Source organism: Leuciscus leuciscus (genome assembly GCF_965113295.1).
Source record: "Leuciscus leuciscus genome assembly, chromosome: 25".
Taxonomy (NCBI): Eukaryota; Metazoa; Chordata; class Actinopteri; order Cypriniformes; family Leuciscidae; genus Leuciscus; species Leuciscus leuciscus.
In genome coordinates, this window is record NC_138724.1 from 17,479,422 (window position 1) to 17,507,164 (window position 27,743).

At 37.0% G+C, this 27,743-nt stretch overlaps 3 protein-coding genes across 7 annotated transcripts; 2 read left to right on the plus strand and 1 right to left on the minus strand.

Annotated features, from left to right (window-relative positions):
- Nucleotides 1–2,077: 2,077 nt before the first annotated feature.
- Nucleotides 2,078–11,158, minus strand: ckmt1 (creatine kinase, mitochondrial 1). 2 transcript variants are annotated; one of them, XM_082159051.1, is made up of 10 exons: nucleotides 10,865–11,158; nucleotides 8,879–9,186; nucleotides 7,479–7,677; nucleotides 7,295–7,390; nucleotides 5,314–5,535; nucleotides 5,137–5,222; nucleotides 3,946–4,069; nucleotides 3,502–3,636; nucleotides 3,085–3,210; nucleotides 2,078–2,509 (listed from the first exon to the last, which is right to left on the minus strand). In XM_082159051.1, the coding sequence occupies exons 1-10, from the start codon at nucleotides 11,141–11,143 to the stop codon at nucleotides 2,396–2,398; spliced, it is 1,689 nt and encodes a 562-aa protein (XP_082015177.1). In that variant the 5' UTR covers nucleotides 11,144–11,158; the 3' UTR covers nucleotides 2,078–2,395. The 2 variants fall into 2 exon arrangements, with proteins under 2 accessions (XP_082015177.1, XP_082015178.1); XM_082159052.1 differs by having other exon boundaries at nucleotides 8,879–9,034; nucleotides 10,865–11,002.
- A 1,986-nt stretch (nucleotides 11,159–13,144) lies between these two features.
- ahcyl2a (adenosylhomocysteinase like 2a) lies at nucleotides 13,145–20,359 on the plus strand. Of its 3 annotated transcripts, none has more exons than XM_082159045.1 (17): nucleotides 13,145–13,507; nucleotides 15,695–15,806; nucleotides 15,923–16,066; nucleotides 16,183–16,283; nucleotides 17,116–17,218; nucleotides 17,380–17,474; nucleotides 17,592–17,698; nucleotides 17,896–18,012; nucleotides 18,272–18,335; nucleotides 18,468–18,556; nucleotides 18,641–18,711; nucleotides 18,793–18,887; nucleotides 18,998–19,096; nucleotides 19,279–19,347; nucleotides 19,568–19,646; nucleotides 19,755–19,875; nucleotides 19,969–20,359. In XM_082159045.1, the coding sequence occupies exons 1-17, from the start codon at nucleotides 13,223–13,225 to the stop codon at nucleotides 19,973–19,975; spliced, it is 1,758 nt and encodes a 585-aa protein (XP_082015171.1). In that variant the 5' UTR covers nucleotides 13,145–13,222; the 3' UTR covers nucleotides 19,976–20,359. The 3 variants fall into 3 exon arrangements, with proteins under 3 accessions (XP_082015171.1, XP_082015172.1, XP_082015173.1); XM_082159046.1 differs by lacking the exon at nucleotides 13,145–13,507 and adding an exon at nucleotides 14,250–14,851; XM_082159047.1 differs by lacking the exon at nucleotides 13,145–13,507 and adding an exon at nucleotides 14,251–14,794.
- Nucleotides 20,360–20,492: 133 nt separating this feature from the next.
- Nucleotides 20,493–27,317, plus strand: ppp1r3ab (protein phosphatase 1, regulatory subunit 3Ab). 2 transcript variants are annotated; one of them, XM_082159044.1, is made up of 5 exons: nucleotides 20,493–22,337; nucleotides 22,797–22,849; nucleotides 22,931–23,010; nucleotides 23,429–24,049; nucleotides 26,148–27,317. In XM_082159044.1, the coding sequence occupies exons 1-5, from the start codon at nucleotides 21,514–21,516 to the stop codon at nucleotides 26,184–26,186; spliced, it is 1,617 nt and encodes a 538-aa protein (XP_082015170.1). In that variant the 5' UTR covers nucleotides 20,493–21,513; the 3' UTR covers nucleotides 26,187–27,317. The 2 variants fall into 2 exon arrangements, with proteins under 2 accessions (XP_082015170.1, XP_082015169.1); XM_082159043.1 differs by having other exon boundaries at nucleotides 23,429–27,316.
- The last annotated feature ends 426 nt before the right edge of the window (nucleotides 27,318–27,743 follow it).

The following is a 27,743-nucleotide window of genomic DNA, read 5'->3' on the forward strand; positions in this document are numbered from 1 at the left end:
AGCGGGGAGCGACACATATCACTGAGAGCTGTTATCAGTTGTTTATTGTTCACCTATAGCAGATGGAGGAGGGTGTGGGCCCTGGTGTTGTGGCGCTCTCTGTGGTGATTTACTGCAAATGCTCGGGGGCGAGGAGAAGAAAGATAGCACAGCACGGCGCCAATGATGTGAACAATGTGCTCATCTTATTTTTCAGAGATTTACCCAGTGCATGATACACCACACTCTTGCATTTTTACCATGGACCACTTTGCGATTGGATCCATGGTGGGCTGCCTTATTGTGACTATGTAAGTATTCTTACATTATACACTGAACAAAATTATAAACACAACACTTTTGATTTTGCCCCCATTTTTCATGAGCTGAACCCAAAGATCTAAGACTTTTTCTATGTACACAAAAGGTCTATTTCCCTCAAATATTGTTCACAAATCTGTCTAAATCTGTGTTAGTGAGCACTTCTCCTTTGCCAAGATAATTCATCCACCTCACAGGTGTGGCATATCAAGATGCTGATTAGACAGCATGATTATTGCACAGGTGTGCCTTAGGCTGGCCACAATAAAAGGCCACTCTAAAATGTGCAGTTTTACTATACTATTGTGCTCTGCCCAACAAAGTGAAAAAAAAATCACAAGGGGGAAAATAAGTAGGGAAAAATGATTTCCTCCAAAAAAGTTATTTTTTTCTTTAAAAAAAAAAAACCTTCTTAAAGGGGACATATCATGAAAATCTGACTTTTTCCGTGTTTAAGTGCTATAATCGGGTCCCTGAACCAAGAAAACGTGGTGTACAACCCAGTAACTTTGTTTTGGAAAGCCTTTCTCTGCAAGTATGTCAAAAAATAAGACAATCAGATTTCGCTCCCCTTCTGACGTAAGGGGATCTTATTATAATATTACCGCCCACGGCCCGCCATTTGGTTTTCGCAAGCGACACCAATGTAACCAGTTCTAACGCAATGGCAAAAGTTCGAGCAAAGCATGCAAACTATTCTGTCGTTGGCTGCACAGACGAGCACAGAACACTATTTAGAGTCCCAGCCTCAGATGAGACAAGAGAGCAGTGGATTAATTTTATTTTCAATGGAAATCCCCCAGAAACAAATGAACCAATGTAACTCCACAACAACTACATAAATATATCCACTCACCATTCAAAAAAGTCCAGGTGCAGTCTAAAATTCGCAACCTCTTGCTGAGTCTCTCCATAAGGCTGCACTTATTCCTGAGATTTTGGATGTGTGAGATTATTTGCATGTTTTGTTATTGTATCCGAAGCTCGTGTAAAGGATCGGCTCTCTTCTGAACGGGGCGGGGAGCAGCAGCTCATTTGCGTTTAAAGAGAAACACAAAAACTGAGCGTTTTTGCTCACACCCAAAAAGGGGCAAATTTGACAAGCTATAATAAATGATCTGGGGGGGGTATTTTGAGCTGAAATTTCACAGACACATTCTGGGGACACCATAGATTTATATTACATCTTGTGAAAAGGGGCATAAAATGTCACATTTAAGTTAACACGGAAAAAAAAACCATGTTATTTTAAATTATAATAATACTTCACAATAGTACTGTTTTTATTGTATTTCTAAGAAGATAAATGCATCCTTGGTGAGCATAAGAGACCTCTTTCAAGAGCATTTCAAATCTTATCGACCCCAAACTTTTGAACAGTAGTGTTTTGAGGATATTCGTAACAGTCTCACCTGGAGCAATTGACAGTCCTGGAGTTTAACATGAGCATTCTAACATAATGTGCAAGTCTTGTAATTTCACCTCAGAGACCATCCAATTAGGAAAAGTGACTGAGCATGGCACTCTTAATTGTCACCTTGGCACAAAGCCTCATGCTGAGTCCACTGAGAACAGTGATGGGGAATATATATATATGGTGGTTCATGCCTGACTTTGACTAAAGCAGTTCTACAATGCTCCATCCACAACACTAGGTGTCAGTGTAGACTTGTGACAACTGTCAGCACAATATAAAAACATCACTGAGCACATTTAAACTTGAATTACTTCAGTGGTAGTGGTAGTATGTACAGTAAAACACAATAAAACACTCCGATATCCTTCAGCAATTTTTTATCGTCAATATCTTTGACAAAAACATCTGTTTAATTCTCTGACACCTGAGGCAATTCTTGACAATGGCTATATTAGTATTATTGCAGCACAATCAAGTTACAATGTGACAAATCAATAGCGCCACATCAACACAATCATAATGAAGTATACATTCACTCCTGTTTTATACTGGAGTGTGGTATGTCTGACGTTATAAAGAGGCATGCTTATGAATCAGTATCAGCGGAATATTGAAGGAGGAAGGAACACACAAGAGGGAGGAGCCAGGAGAAAGGAGGAGCTACGAAACACTGCCATTCTATTTAAACTGGCTGATGGGGGCAGGGATTTTGATGTCTTGTCCTTTTTCCAGTTTCTTCTCGCATTCAATGAGATAGTTCACTCCATCTATCACAGTCTGAACCAGTTGGACCTGAGCACATTTTGATAAAGACAAGTGGTCATGGTGAGGTAATTACATTTTCTCAGTTTTTCAAGGTATAGTTCACTCAAAATCGAATTTACTCACAATAAAATACTGGTACCATATATATATTATTACCTATGCCTTCATATAACAGTCACATTAAAACATATAATTTGAGTCTCGTTTGAATTGACTGTTTGCACAATACCATATTGTTTTTCTTTCCACATTTGAGTTTTTTTTATAATTTTTTTTATCTGTATTGTTGATATTGGATATTTAAATGTTCATGCTCATTTCCTCTATTTGATTACCTTTACCGTTATCTTAATATTTAAAACACTGACTTAATAACGTCTTTAGAAAATCTCATAATGAATATCCAGTTTTCATTCTGTACATTATAATTTTGTGATAACTTCATCGCATTTTAATTAATAAATAAATTATCATTGATTTTAGTTTGTAATGTAATTTTGAATTTATTTACACAAAACAGTATATATTTATGATATCCATATCAGAATTTTTATTAAAATATATTTATTGTTTTTGGTGCTCTGCACTTTGACACCACTGACCTCTGATTGACCCAGCCTGTCCAGATTGGAAATATCAAAAGTGCTTCCAACAGCCGCGGTGTCCACTCCTCCGGTTCCTCTTTTCTGGAGCCGCAGGTGATCCAGGATTTTAGAGAAACGAGCGTCCTGCAATAGAAAAGACATAATGAACATGCATAGCACAAAATATTACACTGATTTTAATGGATTGTTACACAATCTATCAACTATTCATTTTAATACACAACAGACATGATATAACATAAATATGGGTCACCCTAACACCTAAAAATACTGTTTTAAAATACATACATATATAACATACATACATAAATTCACTAAATGCATTAATATTACCATGCATATGCCCAACAAGGTGCAAAATTATTAACATGGCATGGGCTAAAAAGGAAAGAAATGTATTTCTAGAGCGAGGACCTTGCTGAGGCGAGGAAGATTAACATGGACGCCAGCTCGTAACCCTGTGCCCAGGTTTGACGGACAGGTGAGAATGTATCCCAGATTCTCGTTCCACATGAATTCCCAACCCCTCTCCTTAATTAGTCTCTCAACCTGAGCGACAAAGATTGAAAATGTCTTGTGAGAATAATACAAGAGTGATCTGTTGAACTAAAACAATAGAGAAGATGGTCAAATATAAAACATACAACGTATATTTACGATTTCCTTTTAGAAAAAGCAACAGACTAAGATGGGCCTACACACAGATGCATGCCTTGCAGGACGATTGTTTGTCCACAAAAGGGCATTGCTCTGAGCTGCAGTAAACACAGCTGCAGCATCTCTGCCGGATAAATAATGGAGGCTTGTGCGGATTTAACAGTGACTGAGAGACACATACGTACACATGCATGACCTCACCTCTAGGAGACCCTTGCAGAAACGCTCAAAGACCCTCTTCATGTTGCCCCCCTTCTCCATGGAGATCACACGAGTGTGGTCTTCCTCGTTGACCCACACCAGGAAGGTTTTCTCGTTGTTGTGCCTGGAATTGAAAGGCATGTTTATTCTATATCAATTGCAGGAATACAGAGGCGTGTACATACATGCATGTGATAACAAAGGTTTTTTGAACATTTTTGGCCTGAATGAAACTGAAGAGTTCTCCATCTTGTGCATTTACAAAATAGTGAGCGACACTTGATTTGAATATGACAGATTTGAATATTCAATGAAAAGAGTCCTTATAATACCTAAAAGAACAATTAAACAGGTTTAATGATTCTGGTTCTTCATTACATTAATGATTATTAAATTGCATTTCATAAATATAGAAATTGCACTGCGTAAAATTTATAAATGTAAAACTTATACAGACTTTTAATGACTTTTCATCCTTTTTTAGAGATGGCAAGACTATATATTAAACAATGCACCTCATTATTTTGTTTAAAATTCATGTTCCCACATAATCTTTAATCAAAATAACTTCTCCCTCCCTTTTGCAGCAACATCTCTTCTCTTCTCTGATGATGTGTTTATGGAGCGAGGGCGGGATCAACCTGTCACTCACATGAGATCGACCAATAGCAAACCACAACCATCCGATCAAATCCAAATTGACAAAATCAAGTCCCACCCTACATTTTTTCTTGTTCAAGAAGTTGTTTCACTCGGATATGTACATCATAATAGGGAAGAAAAGTCTATCGCAACTTTCCATTTCATGCCGAGTTAAAAATAAGCACCTGTTCTTGGTTTCCAAACCTAATTACGCATGACCTTATTTCATTTTAATGCTGTCAGAAGTGCTATGTAAGCTCAAAAACCATCAGGGTATTAAATCTGATTCTGAAGTAATTTCCAAATTAAACCTGGCAAGGTTGGCATACTTTCCCATGCAGGCAGGAGGAAGAAGAGAAGAAAAAAAAAAAGAGGATGAATAATGCAGGAGATGTAAGTGAGCCATGGCTACACCCCGTGATCGATATCAGACCACAACATAAGGCCGTAGAGGTTGCTTCAGGCTATTTCTGGGCGTAATGCAGTCCTGTCAGAAGGCATTGTTGCACTCCAGCACCCATTTAGATCTTCTCGCAAAGTTACACTCACCAAATGCCTCTCGCGTCGGGCCAGTCGCGAGCCATGCCCGCACATGTCAGCAGGGGCGACACAGGCTTATCAAACAGGAAGTGATCCTATACAGCAAAACAAAAAGTCAGAGTGAGTATCTTTTGTGTTGAGCCAACAGCATCGAATGGCATATCGTGAGATTTGTGATATACTCACATCAATAAGCTGCTGCTGCTCTTGGTCGGTCATTATAGTGAGGCTGTAGTATTTTCCTGCCAAATCTCCTTTTAGGCCGGCCAAGGCATCGATCACAACCCTCTCCACCTCTCTGCGCTCGGCACGGGTGCAGGCCGGCGGCAGACTCAGGCCTCGGATGCTCCTACCTGTCCTGACTCGAGACGACAGCACGTACTTTTCATCAAAGAGGCCTCCCCGTATCTGATGGGACGAAAGTAGGAAGTAACTTGAAACTTTGAGGCTTGTGTTTGTGACCTGCTTTACCATTAAAAAACATGCAAATGAATGGCAAACAGTCGTGATATTATATAACTGCTTTTTCAACTATGTTTTTTTAATTTAAATGACCTCACACTGTAATTTTGTGGAAATGGTGGTATGAATGACATTTTAAAGTCACAATAAGATCTATAACATGCATTGGATTTTCATTTCATGCTGTCTTTACACATTTTAGAATAGAATTTGCGACTTCTTTGTCTAGCCAAGGCTAATTTCATAGCAACATATTGGCCATACTTTTGGCAGCACTATTTTTTAGTGCCCTTGATACAGTGTAATTACACAAATTACACGTGCAATTACAGTAATATTAATTAACAACAAGTACTTAGTGTTTAGTTTAGTGTTGCTTGTAATTACATATAATTAACTGTGGTCCCACAGTAGCTTTAAGTACTATGTACTTACATTGAAAAATAAGTACAATGTACTTATTGTGTTAATGTTGTATTGTAAAACACTTTTGGTGCTATTGAGGTGTGATACGGGTAAGGTTAGGGACAGGTGTGGGTAGGTTTAAGGGTGGGTTAAGGTGTAAGGGAAGGGTCAACATTGTAATTACAAATGTAATTACATAAATTAATTACAGCTGTAATTACATGCTGGTATTTTTTAAATATAAGTACAATGTAAAAAGATGTATGTACACAATAATCCATTGTATGAAATAATTAAAAGGGTGGTTGATTATGATTTCACTTTTCTAACTTTAGTTAGTGTGTAATGTTGCTGTTTGAGCATAAACAACATCTGCAAAGTTACAATGCTCAAAGTTCAAAGCAAAGGGAGATTACATTTACATTTATATTTACATTACAAAGATATTTGCTTTTAAAGAAATTGCTTTTTAAGGACTACAACAAACGGCTGGTAGGGACTACACGACATTCCTCCAGGGTTAGTGACATCATAAACCCCGCCCCCTGAACACAATTTATAGATTATCAAGACAGAATATGCTAATCAATGACTAGAAGATAACTACACATAAGCTACATAAATTCATCAACTAACCATTGCATTCTACATGTTGTCTCTCCATCATTGTCGGTTTGAACATAAAAGGCTAATTTTTGAAATTTTCAGTGCATGTCTGAGTGAGTGCAAGCTCTTGAAGCTCCGCCCTCTGTGCTGGGAGCAGCAGCTCATTTGCATTTAAAGGGACAGATACAAAAACGGTGCGTTTTTGCTCACCCTCAAAAAGTGACAATTTTAACATGCTATATAAAAATATCTGTCGGGTATTTTGAGCTTAAACTTCACAGACACACTCTGGGGACATCAAAGACTTATTTTACATCTTGTGAAAAGGGCATTATACCACCCCTTTAATTTCAATGTTGGTACATAGTAGTTAAAGCCACTTAATATAAAGTGGGACCTTAACGGTTTTTACTAAAGTAAATACATGTATCTTAATTACAATTTTAAAATATGTATTTTATATACATTTCATAATAAATAAAAGTTTTCTATATAAACTATATTTAAAAAGGCATTTAAAAAAAAGTATCAAAAATAAATTGTAAAGGCATGATAAAACATTGTCAATATTTGTATGTGCTCTAATATGAACTTGTAACAAAAATACCTTTTGGGACATAAAAGTGACCATGGTTCAAGAATCACCCTACTACTGTTAATATTGTATGTGTGTAACTAAAACATTCCCACATACCTTACTGTAATCCAGATCAGTGGGGTGTTTCATGTTGCAGGGGTCATACCCATTGTGTCTTTCTTTGATGACTGGGTTAAAGAGGTCAGCAAAAACCTGCACAAAACAAGTTTGATGTACTTTATTCCCCCAAAAATGCTGATCTCTTAATATGCCAAATGTGTGATATATAATTTCCTCTCACCCCATATGACTCCTCATCCCCTGCCACCATTCCTACTGTCTTAATAAAGGGGTGGCCTGGGTTGTCCACACCAGTTTGGATAGCTTCGTCCAAAGTGTAACCATTCGGAGTGGCTTTATCGCACAGCTTTGCATATATTGCAGGAGTCAGGTGACTGGCCATACAGTTATTGTGCTTCCGCAAATCTGGATATTCAGCACTGTAGGGGAACAGAAAAGCTTTAGCCTTCATTTAAAAAACAAGGACAATAGGCTGTGTCTCAAAACCAAGTGATCTGAAAATTAACTATGGTTTTATTATAGTGTCATTATATGTTAACGGATTGATTACCGTTTGTAAAACCACACTAACCACTATGTTAATTTGTGGTTACCATGGTCTAACTACAATAACCATTTTGGGGGGGGGGGGGGGGTATTTGTGACCCTGGACCACAAAACCAGTCACATGGGTCAATCTTTTTAAAATTGAGATTTATACATCATCTGAAAGCTGAATAAATAAGCTTTCCATTGATGCTATGGTTTGTTAGGATATGAGAAATGAGAAACAATTATTGAAAATCTGGAATCTGAGGGTGCAAAAAAAAATCGAAACATTGACAAAATCGCCTTTAAAGTTTTCCATTTATGTTCCCGATTGTGCTGCATTCACTCACAAAAATAAATGTTTTATATCTTTACGGTAGGAAATATACAAAATATCTTCATGGAAAATGATCTTTACTTCATATCCTAATGATTTTTGGCCCATACAATGGGTTGGCTATTGCCACAACCCGTGCTACTTGTGGCTGGTTTTGTGACCCAGGGTCACATTTGTAGAAAAAACATGGTTGATTTGTGCGCGTTATCGATCTAAGTTACTAACTGGTGTTTGTTCTGACCCTGACTATTTCGCGTTCTAGAACGTCACAGAACGCGTCAAAATCTAACGCTGCCAATCTCAATAGGTTTTCAGGCACAGCCAATGTTCAACCTCAACATGTGCATTTTTATTGATACGATGGAAATTACGAGACATTAATATAGGCTATACGTACAAACAACTAAATAAACAAAACCTTTATTCGCACTGAATAGCATCTTACACATGAAAGGTGTGAAAATGAATAACGGTTCATTCCTGATTTAATACCTGTGTTTAAAACACATTAAATTCAGTATTTAGATATAAAATATAAAATACAACATTAAAAAGGTCTAATAATATAATATAACATGATTATGTATCGCCACACGACCGTGGAACTGGATAATTCCTGGCTATTAATGAAAAAATGTTGACACCCACAATACATTTGTGCAATACAATACATGGTTTGTGTGCAATCGCATCACAATATTTCATTGTTTTCTATTCGATATTGTCGTTATGAGAGACGGGTATGGCTGTATTACCTAGCAGGATAGATTCTCCTGACGTTCGATCCTGCATTGACATGCTCCCTATTCAGGAAGAATCCCACGGTTAGAGATCCCGCGCCGACCAGCGACAAGATGCCCATTTTCCTCTTACTGGACAAAACCCGTACGAAGCTGCTTGCCATTTTAACCCTACAAAAAGCAGATGAAATCTCTCCAGATGAATGCGGTATTGAAGAATGGACAGACAGAAGGATAGACACTGGGATTACTGGAGGATGCAGGGGAATGCTGTGGAAATCTGCCCTTCTCCCAACACAGCAGGAGTCCGAGTCAACCCTCCCCTTCAAGGCAGCAGCAGCAGCACAAGATGATTCAGAATGATTCAGAACCAGTGCAACTTTTCCCACCCCTTACAGTAAACCAGGCAACAACCTTGAATATCTCTACACCTATTTCATAAGGGTCGAGTCGTTAAATTGTATTCATGTCTTAATGAGTTATTAAGGTATCAAAGGGGGACCGTAAATGTGTTTTTAACCACGAAGAAATTGACAGTCACAGTACACTTGAACCATGTACGTGACTTTGAAGCTCATTGGTGCAGCTTCACCTGTAACGTGTATGAACACACGCCCGGCTGCAGCATGCGCATGCGCGCTAGGGATTGAGGATGGTGAGTGGCCCAGTTGCATAAATTATGTGGCTGTTTAGATATAGGTTGAAATCATTTATATGGTTGTAATACTATGAGCAGCTTAACTTGAGGAAAACTGCACCCAGGAGCCTGACAAGTTCAACTTTGACTGTTTTTTAAAAAAAGTTAAAACGGATGGTTCCGGTTCTGTTATGGCAGGGGCTATATTTTCTAGCAGGATGGCCCTTAGCCTAATGAATTTGCTTAAATTATTATAAAAAAAAAAAAAAAAATCTCCTTAATATTATATTAATATATAATATTGTTATATTTAACAAAAGCAAGACACTCAGGGCTGTGCTGCATTGTAAATATAACACATTTTAGCCGTGACTATATTGCAAATAAATCCACAAGCAAGCTATTGCTTAAATATGTTTTCGGTTATCACATTCTAGAAGTTTTCCCACGTTTCCCACAAATCTTATAAATTTAACCCATTTAACTCTACCAGTAACAATTTGTGAATCAAATTACTTTGGATTCTAAATTATTTTATATTTTTTGCAGATTGTTTTGATTGCATGTGAACATTTTAACAAGTCTTCTGTAAGTCACATGACCAGATACTGTATGATATGACGTCTGTCTCAGAGCTCCATGAAAGGAAACATGTATATCATACACGACCATATATTTAAAGGGTCTATTATTAATATAGTATTAAGATTTCTCTACCATCACACGTCAGTGGTCGAATTTATGACCAGCCTGGGCACTCTTAAACCCTATTTTGTCATTCTCTTTTTTTCATTTTTATAAAAAAAATAAAAAAATATAATTAAATCATTATAAAAGGCATGTAGTTTGTTTCATTGGACTCCAAGCATTGAAAATACATGTGCTCATTTAGCTGGAAAACATTTGGGAATACATGGGTTAACCTACAGTCACCATAAGCCTGAATTAGGCCTAACCCTCGAGACAGATTCATAGCATTCACTGGTCTTAGTTGGGATGAAAATCCCCAGTTTAAACCGTTCCACTCGGATACTTCCTTCCAATCATGTGAAATAAACAAGAGAATTACTGTCGGCATAACTAACAAAAGCCTGTATAATAATCCCTTACTTTTTTGTACAGCAAGCTGGTCATTATTGTGAGATTAAATCAGTGTTTAAATGATGCAAGCCAGAAATGCCATTGAGTGAATTGCAGACTTTGGATAACATTTCTTAAGCAATGCAGTGCAAACGTGGAATGTTTGAACAAGCGTGTCATTTATCCATGTCAAAGTATAGACACTAGAAAACTGAATGATACATTATTTCTTTATGAACAGTCTGCTCGAACATGCATATTTGAAATGAAATTCTAAAGCTTACCAGATACTTTTTTAATCCGCTGAAGTTGGTCTTGTCTTCTGAAGTACAGTAGGAACCAGGTACAAGGGCAATGCTTTTGCTTTCTTTAATACAGCAAGAGCAGAAATAGGTGTGGCCTTCTTTATTACAGTACCAAGGGTGGCAAGACTTCCTTCTGTTTGACCTGCCACCGTAACACACAATAGCACTGTGCCATTCATTCATTGGCTGGCTAATGCTGCCTAATGTTTCCATGGGAACAAAATCACGACTGGATTTCTTATCTGTATCCAGTGTCATCAGAGCCAGGCAAGAGATAAAGAACCCACGAACGGTTCAAAGGTCACTGTGAGGATCGGATAAATGACACGTACCTTTACAGAAGAAACACCATTACCTTAAAGGGTCATGAAGACACATTTTTTTAAATGGATATGTACAGGTTGCACATCAATAAAAATAGCAATAGCATTCAAAATCAACTAAACAATGTTACTAAGCAAATCTACATAATTATGCAAAAGAGTAACAACATAACATTCAGCTTAAGCCCATTAATGTCTTTATAATCTGTATCGTTTAATAACTGATAAACTGTTGAAGGCTCTTTTAGTCTAAATGGAAAATGTAAAGTTAAAATTGAAACTATTCATAAATACAAGTTTAAGTGAGAACTTAACATATAATTACTTCAGGTATGAAATAGTCATGACAAAATACTTTTTGTTAAATAAAGACTAAAACAATTCACTTCACACATCATATTCTCTTTTTTGTTCTTTACATGAAATTTTATCTGATCAAATTAGGCATTTGACTTACTATTCATGCTGCACTTTATGTAAACCTATATCTAATAAAAAACTACTTTAGTAGACATTAAAACTACAATTAAAACAAGACAAATTCAGAAAAATATCATATATATATATATGTATGTATGTATATGTATGTGTCTTGTATTGTATTATGGATCCCTCTGGGTCTGAAATAAAAGTTTGGTTGGTTATATATATATATATATATATATATATACTGTACATACATATATATAAATATATATAAATATATATATATATATATATATATATATATATATATATATATATATATATATATATATGTATGTATGTATGTATGTATTTTTATATATATATATATGTATGTACAGTGTATATATATATATATATATATATATATATATATATATATATATATATATATATATATATATATTGTATATATTAAATTGTCTGACTGCTCCCCCTGTTGGAAGTATTCAGCAATATACCAACATGGAAAATTGTCCAAGCTTATGATAATGGGAGCATATGCATTATTTAAAGCTGTAGTCCGTAACTTTTGCAGTTCTAGTGGTTAATAAACAGAACTGCATGCGTCTTGCGGAAGAACATTGTAGCCGGAGCTACTTCTCTCTGTTTATGTATATGACGAATCACGCAGGAGTATACCAGTCTAAAATAGTCCGAATATAAACACTTATTATAGGTGTTCCGTAGTGATTCAGGATAAGGCAAAAACATGGTTTGGAAAATGTATTCATGATGTGCTTATTATATACATTTTTGTACATTTCGAACACACAAAAAAGTTATGGACTGCAGCTTTAAAAAAGAAAACCTTAGAAAAACAGTAGTAAGATTGTCTGCAGAGCATGCGTGCATATGCATATGTTAAAACTTATTTTCTAAAATGTACACTTTACTGGCAAACAATCCACCACAGTCCCAAACAGCACTGAATGAACTCACCACAAGGCGGCGTTACTTTCCCTACTTACACTAGTATTGGCCTACATTCATTGGACATGATGAACTGGAGAGAATTGTAGCAGCTGTCCATTAACTTTCATTTTATAAAAAAGTTGTTTATGACAGTATCAATAAGCCTTTAAAAGGTGCCATAAAAAGGGCCAACCACCAAGGATCAGTCAGTGTTATTTTTGTTTTTTTAAATCTCAATCTTAAATCTGTTAGAAGTTAGCAATGAACATTTAGCTTGTAGCTACACTTCAGAATGAAACTAAAACAGAAGTAAAAACCTGTTAAATGGGGTGACCTTAATCTCAGGAGACAGATGATTTCAGTCAGTGTTTAGCCAACACAACAGGCGAGTTTCCTGTAAACAAATCTTTCCTCAAACATTATACTTTCATGATAGTCTGAAAATTAACAGCATCAAACAGAATAGTAAACCAATCCCAAAGATTCTTGAAAACCCTCCTCTACCCCCATGTCATTCACAGCCTCTGTTTCCACAATCAGTTTTTACGAAGGCAATGTTTATACATCTTTACGGCCCACGTCTGTTTAAAAGAGCAACTGTCTGTAACTTCAACACTCAACCAAACACGTGAAAATGGACAGCAGTCTCAACACTGAACCAGAGATTGACTTTCCAGCTCCACCATTGGAAGACAATGAAAGCATAGGAGAGAGCAGCAATAATGGCGAAGCTGCAATTTCTTCATCTCTGGAAAGAGAAGATGGAGATTCCTCACAACTGCCAACAATTAGCTCCAAGTTATTGAGAATGCTGGAGGCAGCGACCAACAGGCGGCCTATGCTCGTAGCAATGCAGAACAGCGAGGAAGTGTTCGATACAAATGATGGAGCGGTCAACGAAGCGCCAAGAACAAAAAAAGTAAGTGCTACCGGGGCTGAATAAGTGCTTTTACAAAAGATGTTAAGGTATTGTTTAGTGCTGTGTATTATAATGTATGGAAAGACTACCATGTAAACTTGATACTGCATTCAATTTCCTGTTTCAAACCTTTCTGGCATCTCACACTTTACCACTATTTTGTCCTTCACCAAAGCGCTTGATCCCAGGTTGCTTTAACAAGAATGTCCTTAAAGCAACGGAACGATCAATTTCCTGTTGCGTACCAGATTTAGAAGGGGTCAAATGTCTGTGCTGGACATTGGAATGGATAGAAGTGCTGAGGTTAAACCTGGGAAAAGGAGAATCTGAGAGTCGGTGAGGACCTTTAGCACCATTTTGTCCACCAACAAGGTTGCTTCAATGGGAATTATTCACTTCAATTTCCGGTGATATCTCAGATTCTGAAATTGTTTGTGTTGGTCATTGCACAGAATTGGAGACCCATGAATCTGAGAGTTGTTGAGTTCCCTTACTTCCATTTTGTCCTTAAACACTTGACGCTATAAGTTGTGCCAAGGTGACTGTCTCTGAAGCGACCTGGTTGTTTCATACAAGGCTTTGGTAACCTAAATGTTCTGGTTTTAAACACTGGAAAGGGTACGCTTTGAATCTGAGAGCCATTAACTTCCCTATTTTATCCATAAACACTTAGTGTATGCAATTGGGGACTGGCTGTTTTATACCACACGAGGTATGAGTACATAAGTTTGGTAACCTAAAGATGGTGGATTTAAACCCTGGAAATCTGAGGTCCGTTTGAGTCGCCCTACCTCCATTTTGCCCTTGAACGAGATGCTTGACCCCAGGTTGCTCCAAGGGGACTGTCCCTTTAGAAAGAGAACACAATGTCATTTTGGATCAAACATGCCTTCCTGCTAAATGACGTGTAACCAAATGACCAGTTCTTGATCATCATTAACAACCCTGAACAGAGGGCTGAACACAGACCAGTGCACTTGACTTAATTCAGTAGCAGCTCAGTGGCACTGGGGCAGAATTAATAAATGACTTGTAGGAACTTTTGTGACCTCACCGACTTTAATCATTGTCGAATCGCGTGAGCTGACAGAGAGAGAACTCATTGTAAAGGCTTTGTTCTCACAGTGTAGGATTTCATCTGACAGTGGATCCATGCTTCTCTAGCCTGCTTATTAAACATTATGGCACAACAATAACTGTTGTGGTTCAGCCTTTAAATGCCAACGTGGGAGTTTTTCTACGCACTTCTCAAGCGGATCCGACACCATGAGGAAAGTCTACAGCCTGGTTAGTCTCACTAAAAACAGGGAATCAAAAGATGCTGTGTTATCTCTTAACTTCAAGGTATTTCTAATCTCTTTAGACAGAAGTTGGAATTTGCTTTTTATTAGAAGTGGGTCATAAGAAACTGATGCTTGTGGTACATTTTTGCGATTTGTAGAAGTTTGTAGTAATTCATTTGAGACATTTTGTATTGAGTGGTGTTATTGGTTTATTGAATACAATCATTTACATTTCTAACCCTAGAGTGAAGATTTATTTTACCTGGAGCTCACTTTTTTATCAGAGAACGCAATTTTGTTTAAATATACATGCATTTTGCCAAAAGACAAGACAAAAAACCTTAACAAACAAATTAATAAATATGATGGCGTGTTTAATTTAAAGTTTTCCTTTGTTTGTTTAGTGTGTAAGTTAGTAAGCAAGTAATAGCTACTGTATAACTGGTCTCTATAAGATCTCTTGCCTCTACTTGAAACCATCTACGTTTCTGCACATGTATCGAGTCCTAATATTGCTACTTTTAGATATGAGTTTACTTTAAGATAAATAGTTTTAATGCTTCTGTTATTTTGAGAAATCTCCTTTAGATTTTGGTTCTCGGCAGGATGAATGGGTACATTTGCATTCAAATATCAGTATTTATATTCTCAACTTGAAAAAAGTTGACAATACTGAGAAATCAAAATGTTTTGGAGTACTGCATTTATGATAAAAAAAAAAGAAAAAGAAAAAAAAAAAGAAAAAAAATATATATATACTGTATATATATATAAAAAAAATGTATGTAGTATTCTAATCATAACTGCAGTACTCCAAAACATACATACACATACATATACATATATATATATATATATATATATAAAGATATACTGGTAATACATATAATTGTTTTTTCCTTAGCAAATCCAGTATCCTGAGCAGACGCGAGAATTCAACAGTCGATTAACAAAGACGGGCCGTCGCTCACTGTCCCACTCTATTTCTCAATCCTCTACAGACAGCAACAGCTCAGGTAGATGCCGGCTAATTCAAACTGGAACATTTTAATGTTTTTAGTCATTCTTTGTATTTTCATCACAATCCGTGATTCCAGTTTCCTTTCTTATTTAGTTTCTCACTTTTTTTAAGGGGACTCAGATACAGAAAATCTTGAAGATGAAGTCTCTCCTCGAGACAGGCCGCAGATTAACTCCAAAGGGAACAGGGACTTCTGCGTCAAAAACATCAAGCTGGCAGACTATGGTCGCCGAGAGATAGAGCTTGCTGAGGATGGTGGGCATATATGGTTTAACACATATAAGCAAGAAATACACATATGCATATGCAACCAGCAATGTGAAAAATAAATATAATTAATGTACAATATGTGCACTTTTATTTTTTTGAAGAGATGACTGCGCTGATGACCTTAAGAAAATCTGCTCAAGGAGAAAAACCATTGGCAGGGGCTAAGATAGTGGGATGTACCCACGTCACAGCCCAGACAGCTGTAAGTGTCATCCGCAATCTCTTCATATCATTTTGATTGTATATCGTCCAGACAGAAAAAAGCTAATACAAAAACAAAACCTGTTATTCAAGATCAGCAGCACAAAAGAAACATGGGATGCACGATATATCGGCCACTATCAGTATCGGCCAATAAAAGTACATTTTAAATGTGATAGTTATCGGTCCGATAATAAAAGTTGGCCGATATATAAAATCCAATAAATAATGGATTATTTCCTTCAGCTGAGACACTTCAGATGCGAACGGTTCGCCATGATGGTTTTGAATTGCTTGAAATATGATTGGAAAATACAGTTAAGTGTAACATGTGCAGCTCAAGTCTGTCATATAGGCTACATAAAATTATAATGAGAATATTATAATTGTGTGCTTAGGACATGGCTTTTAATGGTAAGACTTTTGTTTTTGTAATCAGGTTCTCAAAATTAAATAAAAATTTGGATTTAGATTTATCAGCCAATATATCGGTTATTGACTTACAAATATAAAGAATTATCGGTTATCGGTATGGGATTAAAATTTTCACATAGGTGCATCCCTACATGAAAACCCTATCAACTCCCATATCCCATAAGTTCCTCTTAAAATGCAAATATATATATATATATATATATATATATATATATATATATATAGTTTCTTGAGCAGCAAATCAGTATAGAAAGATTTCTGACGGATAATGTGACACTGAAGACTGGAGTAATGATGCTGAAAATTCGGCTTTGCCATCATGAATTACATTTTAAAATATATTGAATTATTTAACAAAATCTTACCAACCCCAAATCTTTCTATATTTCCCTCAACAGGTGCTGTTAGAGACTCTGATGGTGTTAGGGGCTCAGTGTAGGTGGGCAGCCTGCAATATTTACTCCACTCAGGATGAAGTGGCGGCTGCTTTAGCAGAGCAAGGTAACAAATAAACTCCTATTCTAATTGTCTAATAACCATCAATTAGACCTAAGTTTTTAATTAAAATACTTCATTGTTCATTAATGTGGTTGGCGTCTGCCAAGTTACTTTTTTACCTTTTTTGCTTTGTACCTCGTCTTGTCCTCTGCTCTCCATGGCAGATTTTCCAGTTTTTGCATGGAAGGGAGAATCTGAGGATGACTTCTGGTGGTGTATTGATCACTGCGTAAATGTGGAGGGCTGGGAGCCAAACATGGTAGGATTCACTTCAACGACATGAGACCACTTTCCCTTCAAGAATCAATGGCGTTATCTTATCTTGTCCGTTTTCACCTGCAAATAGAAGTTTGTTAATGGCCTTTTATTTCTTTAGATCCTCGATGATGGAGGAGATATGACACATTTGATATACAAGAAATATCCTCACCTCTTCAAGAAAGTCAAGGGGATTGTTGAAGAAAGTATCACCGGCATTCACAGGTTGAGTCACTTTCTAAACCTCGTCATTTGTCACTTGTGGATTAAAAGGGACAATCCTATTCATAAAAAGTTATGTATATTCCAAGCTTTATTTCCATATTAAGGAGAAAATGGCACCAAACTGACACAGGTGTTTGCACAATGTAACTTATAGCTTTGCTAATGGTAAATAAATTTTTTTGCATCACATATATCAGGCTTCACCACCTCAATAAAGCTGGAAAACTATGTGTGCCAGCCATAAATGTGAATGACTCCGTCACTAAACAGAAGTTTGACAACCTGTACTGCTGCAGGGAGTCCATTCTGGATAGGTAAGATGATGATACACGCGCACACACACACACACACACACACACACACACACACACACACACACACACACACACACACACACACACACACACACACACACACACACACACACACACACACACACACACACACACACACACACACACACACACACACAACACAACACAGTATGTATATATCCTAAATTACTTAGAAAAGTTAAAATATCAGTATTTATATTATTAAAGTCTACTTTCTGTCTCATTCCTATACTCTCAGTCTTAAAAAGACCGCTGATGTAATGTTTGGGGGAAAGCAGGTGGCTATATGTGGATACGGAGAGGTACAGTTCCTGATACACATAAATTATTGTTTCTATTGTCAATATGCTACCTGAGAACAGTGTCTGTAACCTGCATTAGTTTAGTATTGGCCTCTGTTTTGTGTGTGTAAATGTAAATATTAATGCCCACAGGTGGGAAAAGGTTGTTCTGCAGCTCTGAAAGCGATGGGATCCGTTGTGTATGTGACCGAAATCGACCCCATCTGTGCCCTACAAGCATGGTAAGCATTAGTTCTTTCCAGAGAGTTAGCATGACATAAATTTTCCACAGAATCACACCTGATAGCCAATTCTACTTTGACTAGCATGGATGGCTTACGATTGGCCAAACTAGGTGATGTTGTAAGCCAAGTGGACATTGTCATCACCTGCACAGGCAAGTTGCGCAATATCATTAATAAAACAATTCATAACTGTACTAGTAATGTTATTTGCTATGATAACTAACTCTACACAGGAAACAAAAACGTTGTTGTGAGGGAACACATGGACCTAATGAAGAATGGCTGCATTGTCTGCAACATGGGACGCTCTAATACAGAAATCGATGTTGTAAGTGGCCGTAGGACATGATAAAATACACGATTAGTGATGACAATTGAATGCTTGTAATTTAATTTGCTTCCATTTCTTGTCATTTGTATTATATGTTGAATTTTCAGACCAGTCTGAGAACCCCAGAGTTAGCATGGCAGCATGTGAGAGCCAAAGTGGATCACATTATTTGGCCTGACGGAAAGAGAATTGTTCTTCTAGCTGAGGTGAATGAATACTATGAGAAATATAATGCACGTAAGACACGAAAGGCATGTTCCTGGAACAGCAAAGGATCTACATGTAAATCATGTTTAGTTATATTCTATATTTTTTGGTTACAACCCTCATGGCATATTGGTCGTTAACGTTAATGGCAAGGTTACTGTTTTACCCCGTTTGATTCCAGGGCCGTGTCCTTAATCTAAGCTCCTCCACTGTACCCATATGCGTGCTTTCCATCACAGCCACCGCACAGGTATGACGCAGTTTGCTAACACATTAATTTAAATGAGGTTTTATAGCCTAAAGGCTGAAGTTCTTCCACTCTTACTTAGCCTAAACATTAAAGACTAGCTGGACGAAACAATACAACTTTTTAAAGTACATTTGTATTCAGTACAACAGAATGCAATTGACATGGGAAGCATGGACCTGGGCAAGTGGTTTACATGCTTAGTTTTCTGTTTACATTCTAGGCTTTGGCATTGATCGAGCTCTTTAATGCCCCCGAGGGCCGTTACAAGCAAGATGTCTACCTTCTTCCCAAGAAACTGGGTAAAAAAATGCAATGGACAAGAGGCACCTTCTAGAATTCCATATTTCATGAAACATTGAATCATGTATGAATGAAAATGACATCTGATTCACTATTTTGTGTACCAGATGAGTATGTTGCAAGCCTGCATCTTCAAACGTTTGACGCACACCTGACTGAACTCACCGATGATCAAGCTAAATACATGGGCTTGAACAAATACGGCCCCTTCAAACCGAGTTTCTACAGGTGATAAATGTTTTTTTTTAAATACTCTTAAATTATTGCAAAGAAATGTGAAATATTTAAAACCTGCCTTGTCTTTTTCTGTTTCTTTTTTAGGTATTAAGAACATAGAGGTGTCTCAATGTAACCCATCATCAGATTTTAAAGAAAACAAATGCATCTAAAGCTATGGTAACTTAGTAAAAATAGATTTGACTCAGCATGGATTTCATTCATTTCACTCTTCACCCACACATTATATTACAGGCTTGTGAGAGTGAACAAATGTAAAGTGAACTATAACATTTTCCTTTTACTATTGTACTATGTATACAACATTATCATCATCATTTTGACAAAATAAAAACATTTATTCACTTTAAAGGTTAAAGAAAATACAACAAGTGTACATAATATGCTACTATAATGCTATTTACCTTGCATGATTCTCTAATGAAACACTGTATTCTGCCATAGTTTGAATAAAACCTGACCTTGCTAAATTAAATATTTAACTTTTTTTTTTTTTATTAGTGAACTTAACATTATTCAGTGAATTGAAACTCAAACTGAGAGGAGAGAATTTAAAAAAGGTTAACTCAGAAAGTCCAGTGAGGGGTAAACAGTAAGAATTAGAAACCCATCCATTTATCTTCTCCAAATGGAATTCACTTACGTACTGGATAATGAATTATGGTGTCAGGTCCAGGATTCCAGCAAGCTTTTCATCAGACTTCCAGTTACATCACTCTGCATCTTCGGTAGTTGGAGTATCCCCATGGAGAACAACTTCTGGCCGTCAATCTTGAAGCAGGGAAAACATTTCCTCAGTGTGCCTCTAGATGGAGGTAATGTAGCTGTCCAGAGGCAGAAGAGAGTATGGCTCTTACAAACAAGCAAGGCAAAGAAGGACAGGGAAGTTTGCTTGTCTAGTGACAAGAATCTCGTTGTATCTCAAGTGGTTTGCAAGACAGAAATGACTTTTCCTCTACTCTATCTTTTGTTTCTCCTTGGTGCCCTAGTACTTTTTAAAAAATCCCCATGATCTGTGCTTTCTGAAAGCCATAGCTATAAAGGAAGTAAACCGAGTTGTTCCACTCAGTGGTTTTCATACGCTTCCAAAGCTTCCTGTTTCTGTTACAAAATATAAGTCTCTTACAAAAACAGAGTTTTAGTTTACCACTGATAAGCAAAAGAGAACGTTTTGTTAAAAATAAGTCATACTTTTGTACAATATTACTCTCATTTTATGAGAAAGTGCTTGTATAAATTTAGACAAATAGGCCTATACTTACATGAATATTTATGAATGACCACAAGCCTATGCCTTTAAAACAGCACATGCTTATATTTAGCGATTTAGCATGTGTAGCCTACAACTGACTAGAATGATTAAAAGGATCACCCAAATTTTTTTAATTCTGCCATAATTTACTCGTTCTCATGTCTTTTTAAACCTGATCATCTCCTTAAAGACAATGATATGTTTGCTGTGTCTGTGTATGCGGAACAATGTTATTTTGTTTGAAGTGTGTCTGTGACGTATTTTTTCATTGCTCCCCTGAGCTCTGACTGCATAGTTCGAGATGTTTCTGCCCTAAATATAGAGCTGGCTTTTCCCTACAATGTCAAATGTAACTTGATTCCATAATTTGTCACAGCATGTCAGTTGCTGGCCGACCGGCTGAGTTCCTCTCTTGCTCTGTCCCACATTGCCTGATGGAGTCTGTGGGAGCGCTGGACAGCCCCATTGGGGCCAGCTTTAACCTCCTGAGTTTGCCAGCAACCTTCCCCTGGGATGAGGATGAGGAATCACTGGGTCTGGAAGGGATCAAGCCCAAAACTTCGCCCATACCAAGACGACGGAGTTCAGTGTCCTCTGATGACTCCCTGCCTCCCCCTTCAAGCAGCCGAAGAGTGTCCTTTGCTGATGCCTTCGGTTTGAGTCTCGTCTCAGTGAAACAGTTTGACTCTCGGGGAGTAACTGCACCATCAGGCCCTCTGGAGAGTGACTTGAATGAAGATAAGGAGTATTACATTCTTCCTCTCTTCACTCTTCCGCAGACCGCAGAGGAGCTAGACCTGCGGGTTCACGAGCAGAAGCTGGAACTGGAAAGTTTGGAGCTGCTTTCTGGGACTTCAACCCTAAGAGGAATCGTTCGCGTGCTAGATGTGTGTTTTGATAAGATGGTCTATGTACGCACTTCTTTAGATTCATGGAGAAGTCATTTTGATCTGTTGGCAGAGTACGTACCTGGGTCAAACAAAAGTGGGACGGATTGTTTCTCCTTTAAGATCACACTGGTACCCCCATTCGGAGAAGAGGGTGTGAGGGTTGACTTCTGTTTGCGATATGACACATCTTTAGGCACTTTTTGGGCAAACAATAATGAAAAGAATTACTCTCTGTTTTGCTGTGAAAAAATAAAGGAGAAACCCCAAAATGTGAGTGAAAACGGAAGAAAAAGCTGTCTAAAAACAACCAGGTGAGAGGTCTCCAACACATCTGTCATGGCAAAGAATGTCAAATGAAATATTTCCAAAATATTACTAGAAATTATCCATGATGCAAAAAAAAGTTGTTGACTTAAATTTTTAAGTACAATCAACTTGGATGTCTAAGTCAATTTCAACCTTAATTATGTTAAACTGACTAAAAAATTAGTTGAATCTTGTATAACTTGTAAAAAAAAGTTGAAAATTGCTTAACTTATTTTGAGGAGTTAAAGCAATGTAAAAAGATGTTTTCATAACTTATTGATCCTATAATTTTTTTACAGTGTACTAAAAAACTTGATAACTAAGAGTTAATACATGAATAAAACTACAATACTAAAGATGCAACCAATGAATTAAGGAACAATATTCATACTGTTTTTCCCCCACTCCTTAAGCACATATATAATTTTTACATCACTTATATTTTTTTGTGTGTCATTTTCCAGCCCAAATGTCTCTGCTTCAACTGTTGCGGCAACAGATAATGAGGAATTTCCTGGTAACTGACCTCCTCAAAAATGACTCACAACTAGATTTGGAAACTGCAAAATTCTGGTAAATAAATGTTTTGTTTCCTTAGATATAAATCTAAAGGCCACTAGCCCAGAATCTCTAAAAGAAAACTCTGAAAAACTTGAAAAGGAAAGCATGGAATTAGAGGTGAGTTCCACTTCTACATTTTTATAATTTACCAAAGATTAATTCATAGTCACTTAATGATGTTTAATATTATATAGTGACAACAAGGATGAACATTGTATTACATTTGATAAAACATGGGCTGTGACACGCTACTCTTTATGAATGTCATGTGGTCACTGGTGACATTCACTTGTCAGGCGTTGACAAATGTTAGAGTAACATTATGTACTGTCACTTGATAGGTCAGGCTGTTCAGGGTCACTCTTAGATCATAATGTTATGTAGTTAGTATAATTCCAAGTCAACGTCTCAGTCAATTTATCTTAAAAGTTGAAAATGTACTCCTAATAGATCTTTAGATATTTTATTACTTAAATTGATTTATTGAAGATAGTCTTCCTTTCAGTATATTTCACATCTACCTCTTTGTAAACAGGAGGAAATAAGCAGGATCCGCAGCCGAAGGAGCAAAAGAAGGGCTGTGCGATTAGCAAAAGTCAAGGAGCGCTTTGCTAAGAAAGAAGAAGAAAAACAAGGGACCAAGACCAAAGAGAGTGAAGTTACAGCAGAGACCAGCATGCAGGAACATGCATCAGTGCTGGAGAAGACATCATGTAGTCCACAATCAACACAAACTGCTCCACCACCAACATGCAACCAAATATCACCCTCAGAGTATAGTATAGAGTATAGTGGATATTCCACTGACATTTATAGCCAAGCTCTTACACAACATGAAGAAGCCATGATCAACACCAAGACTAATTTATCCACAGCACACACACTTTTACCCCTAGAAGACTGTGGTGAATCGATTGCATGCTCTGCTTCTGAGACCCTGGAAGACAGCCAACTTACTGAGGACCTTACTGACCAAAAGGTTTCAATCAAACAGTCTTTTCCTGTATGCCAAAATCCTGACTTGTCTATTTGCAGGAGTGTTGAAAGAGCATGGGAGCACTTTGAGAAGGACACTAAGCAAAGAATTAAAAGTTTGGCATTGAGCTCGAAGATGGATGAGGACACGAATATTAGCGACGGAAAACCAGAAGAGAATGTGAGTTTGAAAACTACTAACTATTTTCAGCCTCAGCCATTTTCTCATGGCTTCACATTTGGGACCATTGTAGCCCCACTTTATCATCGGGTTTTTAAAAGCATGGAAACAGAGAGAAAAGACTTATTTCGGAAAGCATTACAAGTAGATAAGTCATTAAGGGAACTGGGGGATGAGAGTTTAACAGCGGTCACGGCCGCTGAGACCACAGACATTTGGCCAAAGTCTTGCATTTCTGCAAAACAGACAGTACATGATATTAGTGTTGGCGTCTGCAAAGAATCAACAGAACAAAACTCACAACTTACAATTAACCCAACCAAAAATCCAATTTCTGAGCCAAATAAGTGCACACCAGACAATGCATTTACTGAAACAAATCTTCCAAAAGTCACATCCGAACAGCCAGATCCTCCTGTAGGTAAAATTTTACCATTATCTTCGACTGAATTCTCATTCCAGGGTGATCTTGGCCAAAGTCCATGTTTATTTCCCCTACAAGGACCAGAACTTTTAGTCTCTACAAATCAAACAATAGAGTCCGGTATTGACAACCTACCTAAACAGATCCATCCTTCATCACCCACATCAGTTTTAAAAACTTCTTTATCTGTGGACAATCAGATTTCTAGTATTAAAATCGAAATGTCACAAAACCAGGGGAATAAAGAGGAGAATATATTAGCGCAAACAAGGTATTCAAACAGTCCTTCTTGCATTCTTGCCCAATCTCCAGAAGACCCCACAAATCTCCCTACTTCAGAGATCATATTGGGTTCCTCTGATGATAAATCAGAGCCGGATTGCTGTGAGATGAGATTGAACATTGAAAAACCTGAAGAATTGTCTCCCTTAGCAACAGCCATGCTAACCGAACCATATGCAGAATTGGGGAACACACAGATAAATATGAGCAATACTTTGGAGAGCTGTCAAATTAATGAAAAGAAGGAACAAATGCTAATCGGTTTTGCTTTACAGACTTCAGAGACAGAGAGCTCAAGCATGATTGAGTTTGATGGAGAACATAACACATTAGTGATTAAAGAGGAAATTCACAAAATGAAAAATTATGAAGAGGGAAATGGAAATCAAACAAAGCAGATGGAGAAGCAGGAAGAAGACAAAAAGGAGAAAGACCAAGAACCAAAAGAACAAGAAGGTGCAGGAGAAGGGGGAATGAACATTGAAGATGAGTTGAAATACATAGATGATGACGAGGACTTGGATGCAATGGAAACTGAGAGAGAAAATAAACAACAAGTAGATGCAGATGATTTGCTGTCTGTTGAAAGAGATTCTGAGGAACAGAAGCAGATCATTAGTACCAGCAATGTTAAATCATTTCCACAACATCACATTGACTTAAAGGAAATAGAAAATCTAGGTGGAGTTGAGGACTCAGAAAAACAGGATAGGCACAAAGAGATTTGTGAGGAAACTGCTTCATCTTGGCAAGAATCATCTCAAAAGAGTGATATTGAACTCAGTGGAAGTACGCAAGTTATGGAGAATGATTGGGACCTCATTGAATTTATTGATAAAGAAGAGAGTATGTGTTGTGGAAGTGAGAACAGTGACCGGGACACTACTGATGATGTGAACAACATGCTGGAAAACATGGATTGCCTGGCGAAAGACTCAATGAACAGAGATCTTGAAAATGTTGACGACAACACCTCAACAGAATCGCAGACTGATGACGAGATGGAGCTGTACATGATCAGTCTGAGGAATTCACAACAGTCAGTGTTCAGAGAAGGCACAATGAGTGGAAGTTACGGCAAAAGACCTTCAATGAGTAAAGGAAGGCCTTTAGCTATGCCTTCAATCTCCGAGTCTGTGGATGAGGACCAGTTGAATAGTTCCCTAGAAGATTTAACAAATACTGAGTACATTATGGAGCTTGAAAGAGCTACGCTGCCCCTAGTGATTAGGAATGAGCATGTCATTCCCCATAATGTCTTGTGGTGGAAAGAGTTTCTGTCCTATGATAATATGTCAAGGGTGATTGGATACACATTTTTGTTGATAGTGTTTTTGGTTGCTGCATTTTATTATGACTTCATCGCATGTTTTGCCCTATATTTTCTTACAGTGTATTGGCTGTTTCGACAAGGGGAGGAAGAGCCACTAAAAAACTCTCGGAAAAGTGAAAGAGGATTGCAGTAAATATGATTTACTCATGAAAATTGTTGGATAGTTTAGCAGAAGTGAAAGTGGAACTGAATACATGTTGTAAGAATACAATTGATGTATGAAAGCTTTGGATTCCGTGGAGGTATTTATCGCACATATTTTCATAATGGCAAAAACGTGATTTTATAGAACTTTTGTTGACAGTATATGAGTCCAGCTGTATGGGCAATTATGCAATAAGTCTGCATACAATATCACAATGCTCTTTACACAGAGCTGATCATACAGCAAGGGATTAAAGAGGGTCAATTTATGGTTGGATTATGTGCTAATGGTGCCTGGTACAGTGATGTTTAAAGGACCACTGGGTGAGTGAAAAGTTAAAATTTGACATATTATAGAAGATTAGTCTTGAAAAAGCATTATATTGCAATTGAATTTTATGTGTAGCTTTAATTTCATAGAAAGTATCTGGATTATACATATAACACATACAAAGCAGTAAAAAAATTATAATAATTCTTCGGCCAAAAGAACAACTGATAAAATCTAAGGTCAAAATCTGTCTGATCTGAAATGATGATGATACAAAGTAATTCATTTTTCTGTTGCAATTATTTTATAGACATTTTCTCATTCATGGTCGTACAAGTTTAGATGAGTTCAAAAATTATTATTTGTTTCTTTACATGTCATCTTGGTTGTTTACAGTCATAAACTATTTGACACTACTTTCTAAAAAAAGACATCAAGGGTTGCTATCCTCCTTTATGTGTCAATATACCAAACATTATGGTCTTATCATCTCCAAACTAACCAGCGTTTGTTTCATAAATACAGGTACTGTATGTAGACACAGGTGTCTATACTCACAATGAATAAACTATGTAAAATAAACAATAACTTCCATCATTTCATTATTGTGTACTCAAAATAGATAACATGTATGGATTAATATGTTTTTGTTTATACATTTATTTTGTCCAATCAACAGAGCATTTTTATTGCAATTCAATATTTTGCACCTGTTATTATTTAAAGTTGTCTTTATCTTGTCCATTTAATGGTGAACGTCATTCACTGAAAGGGCTTTCAATGAACAAACAGATGAACTATGATCTCATCTCCAGGTTATATGCAATTCACAGAAATAAATCTGACCACAGATCTCCCCAAATAGACTCCTTTTTTAGTTGTACATATTTTGAATGATGTTTCATTGGTTTTTGAGCATATAAGTCACAGGGGCCTAAAACATCATCAAACCCATACCCAACCCAATCCAAACCAACAACAATCATTGCACATTTTTCAAGATATCCTCTTTTGTGTTCCACAGAGGAAAGAATGCATACATGAGGTTGAGTAAATGACGCCATTTTCATTTCTGGGTGAACTATCCCTAATATCACCTTTATAACACTATAATTTTTTAAAGCATGATTTGATAAGTGACTGCATATTTATAAGCTGATAGCACAGGAAACATTTTAGTCCCAAATTAATTGAATGGGGAGGAGTCTGCACAGCTGAGCAGGGAGACTATTACGGGATT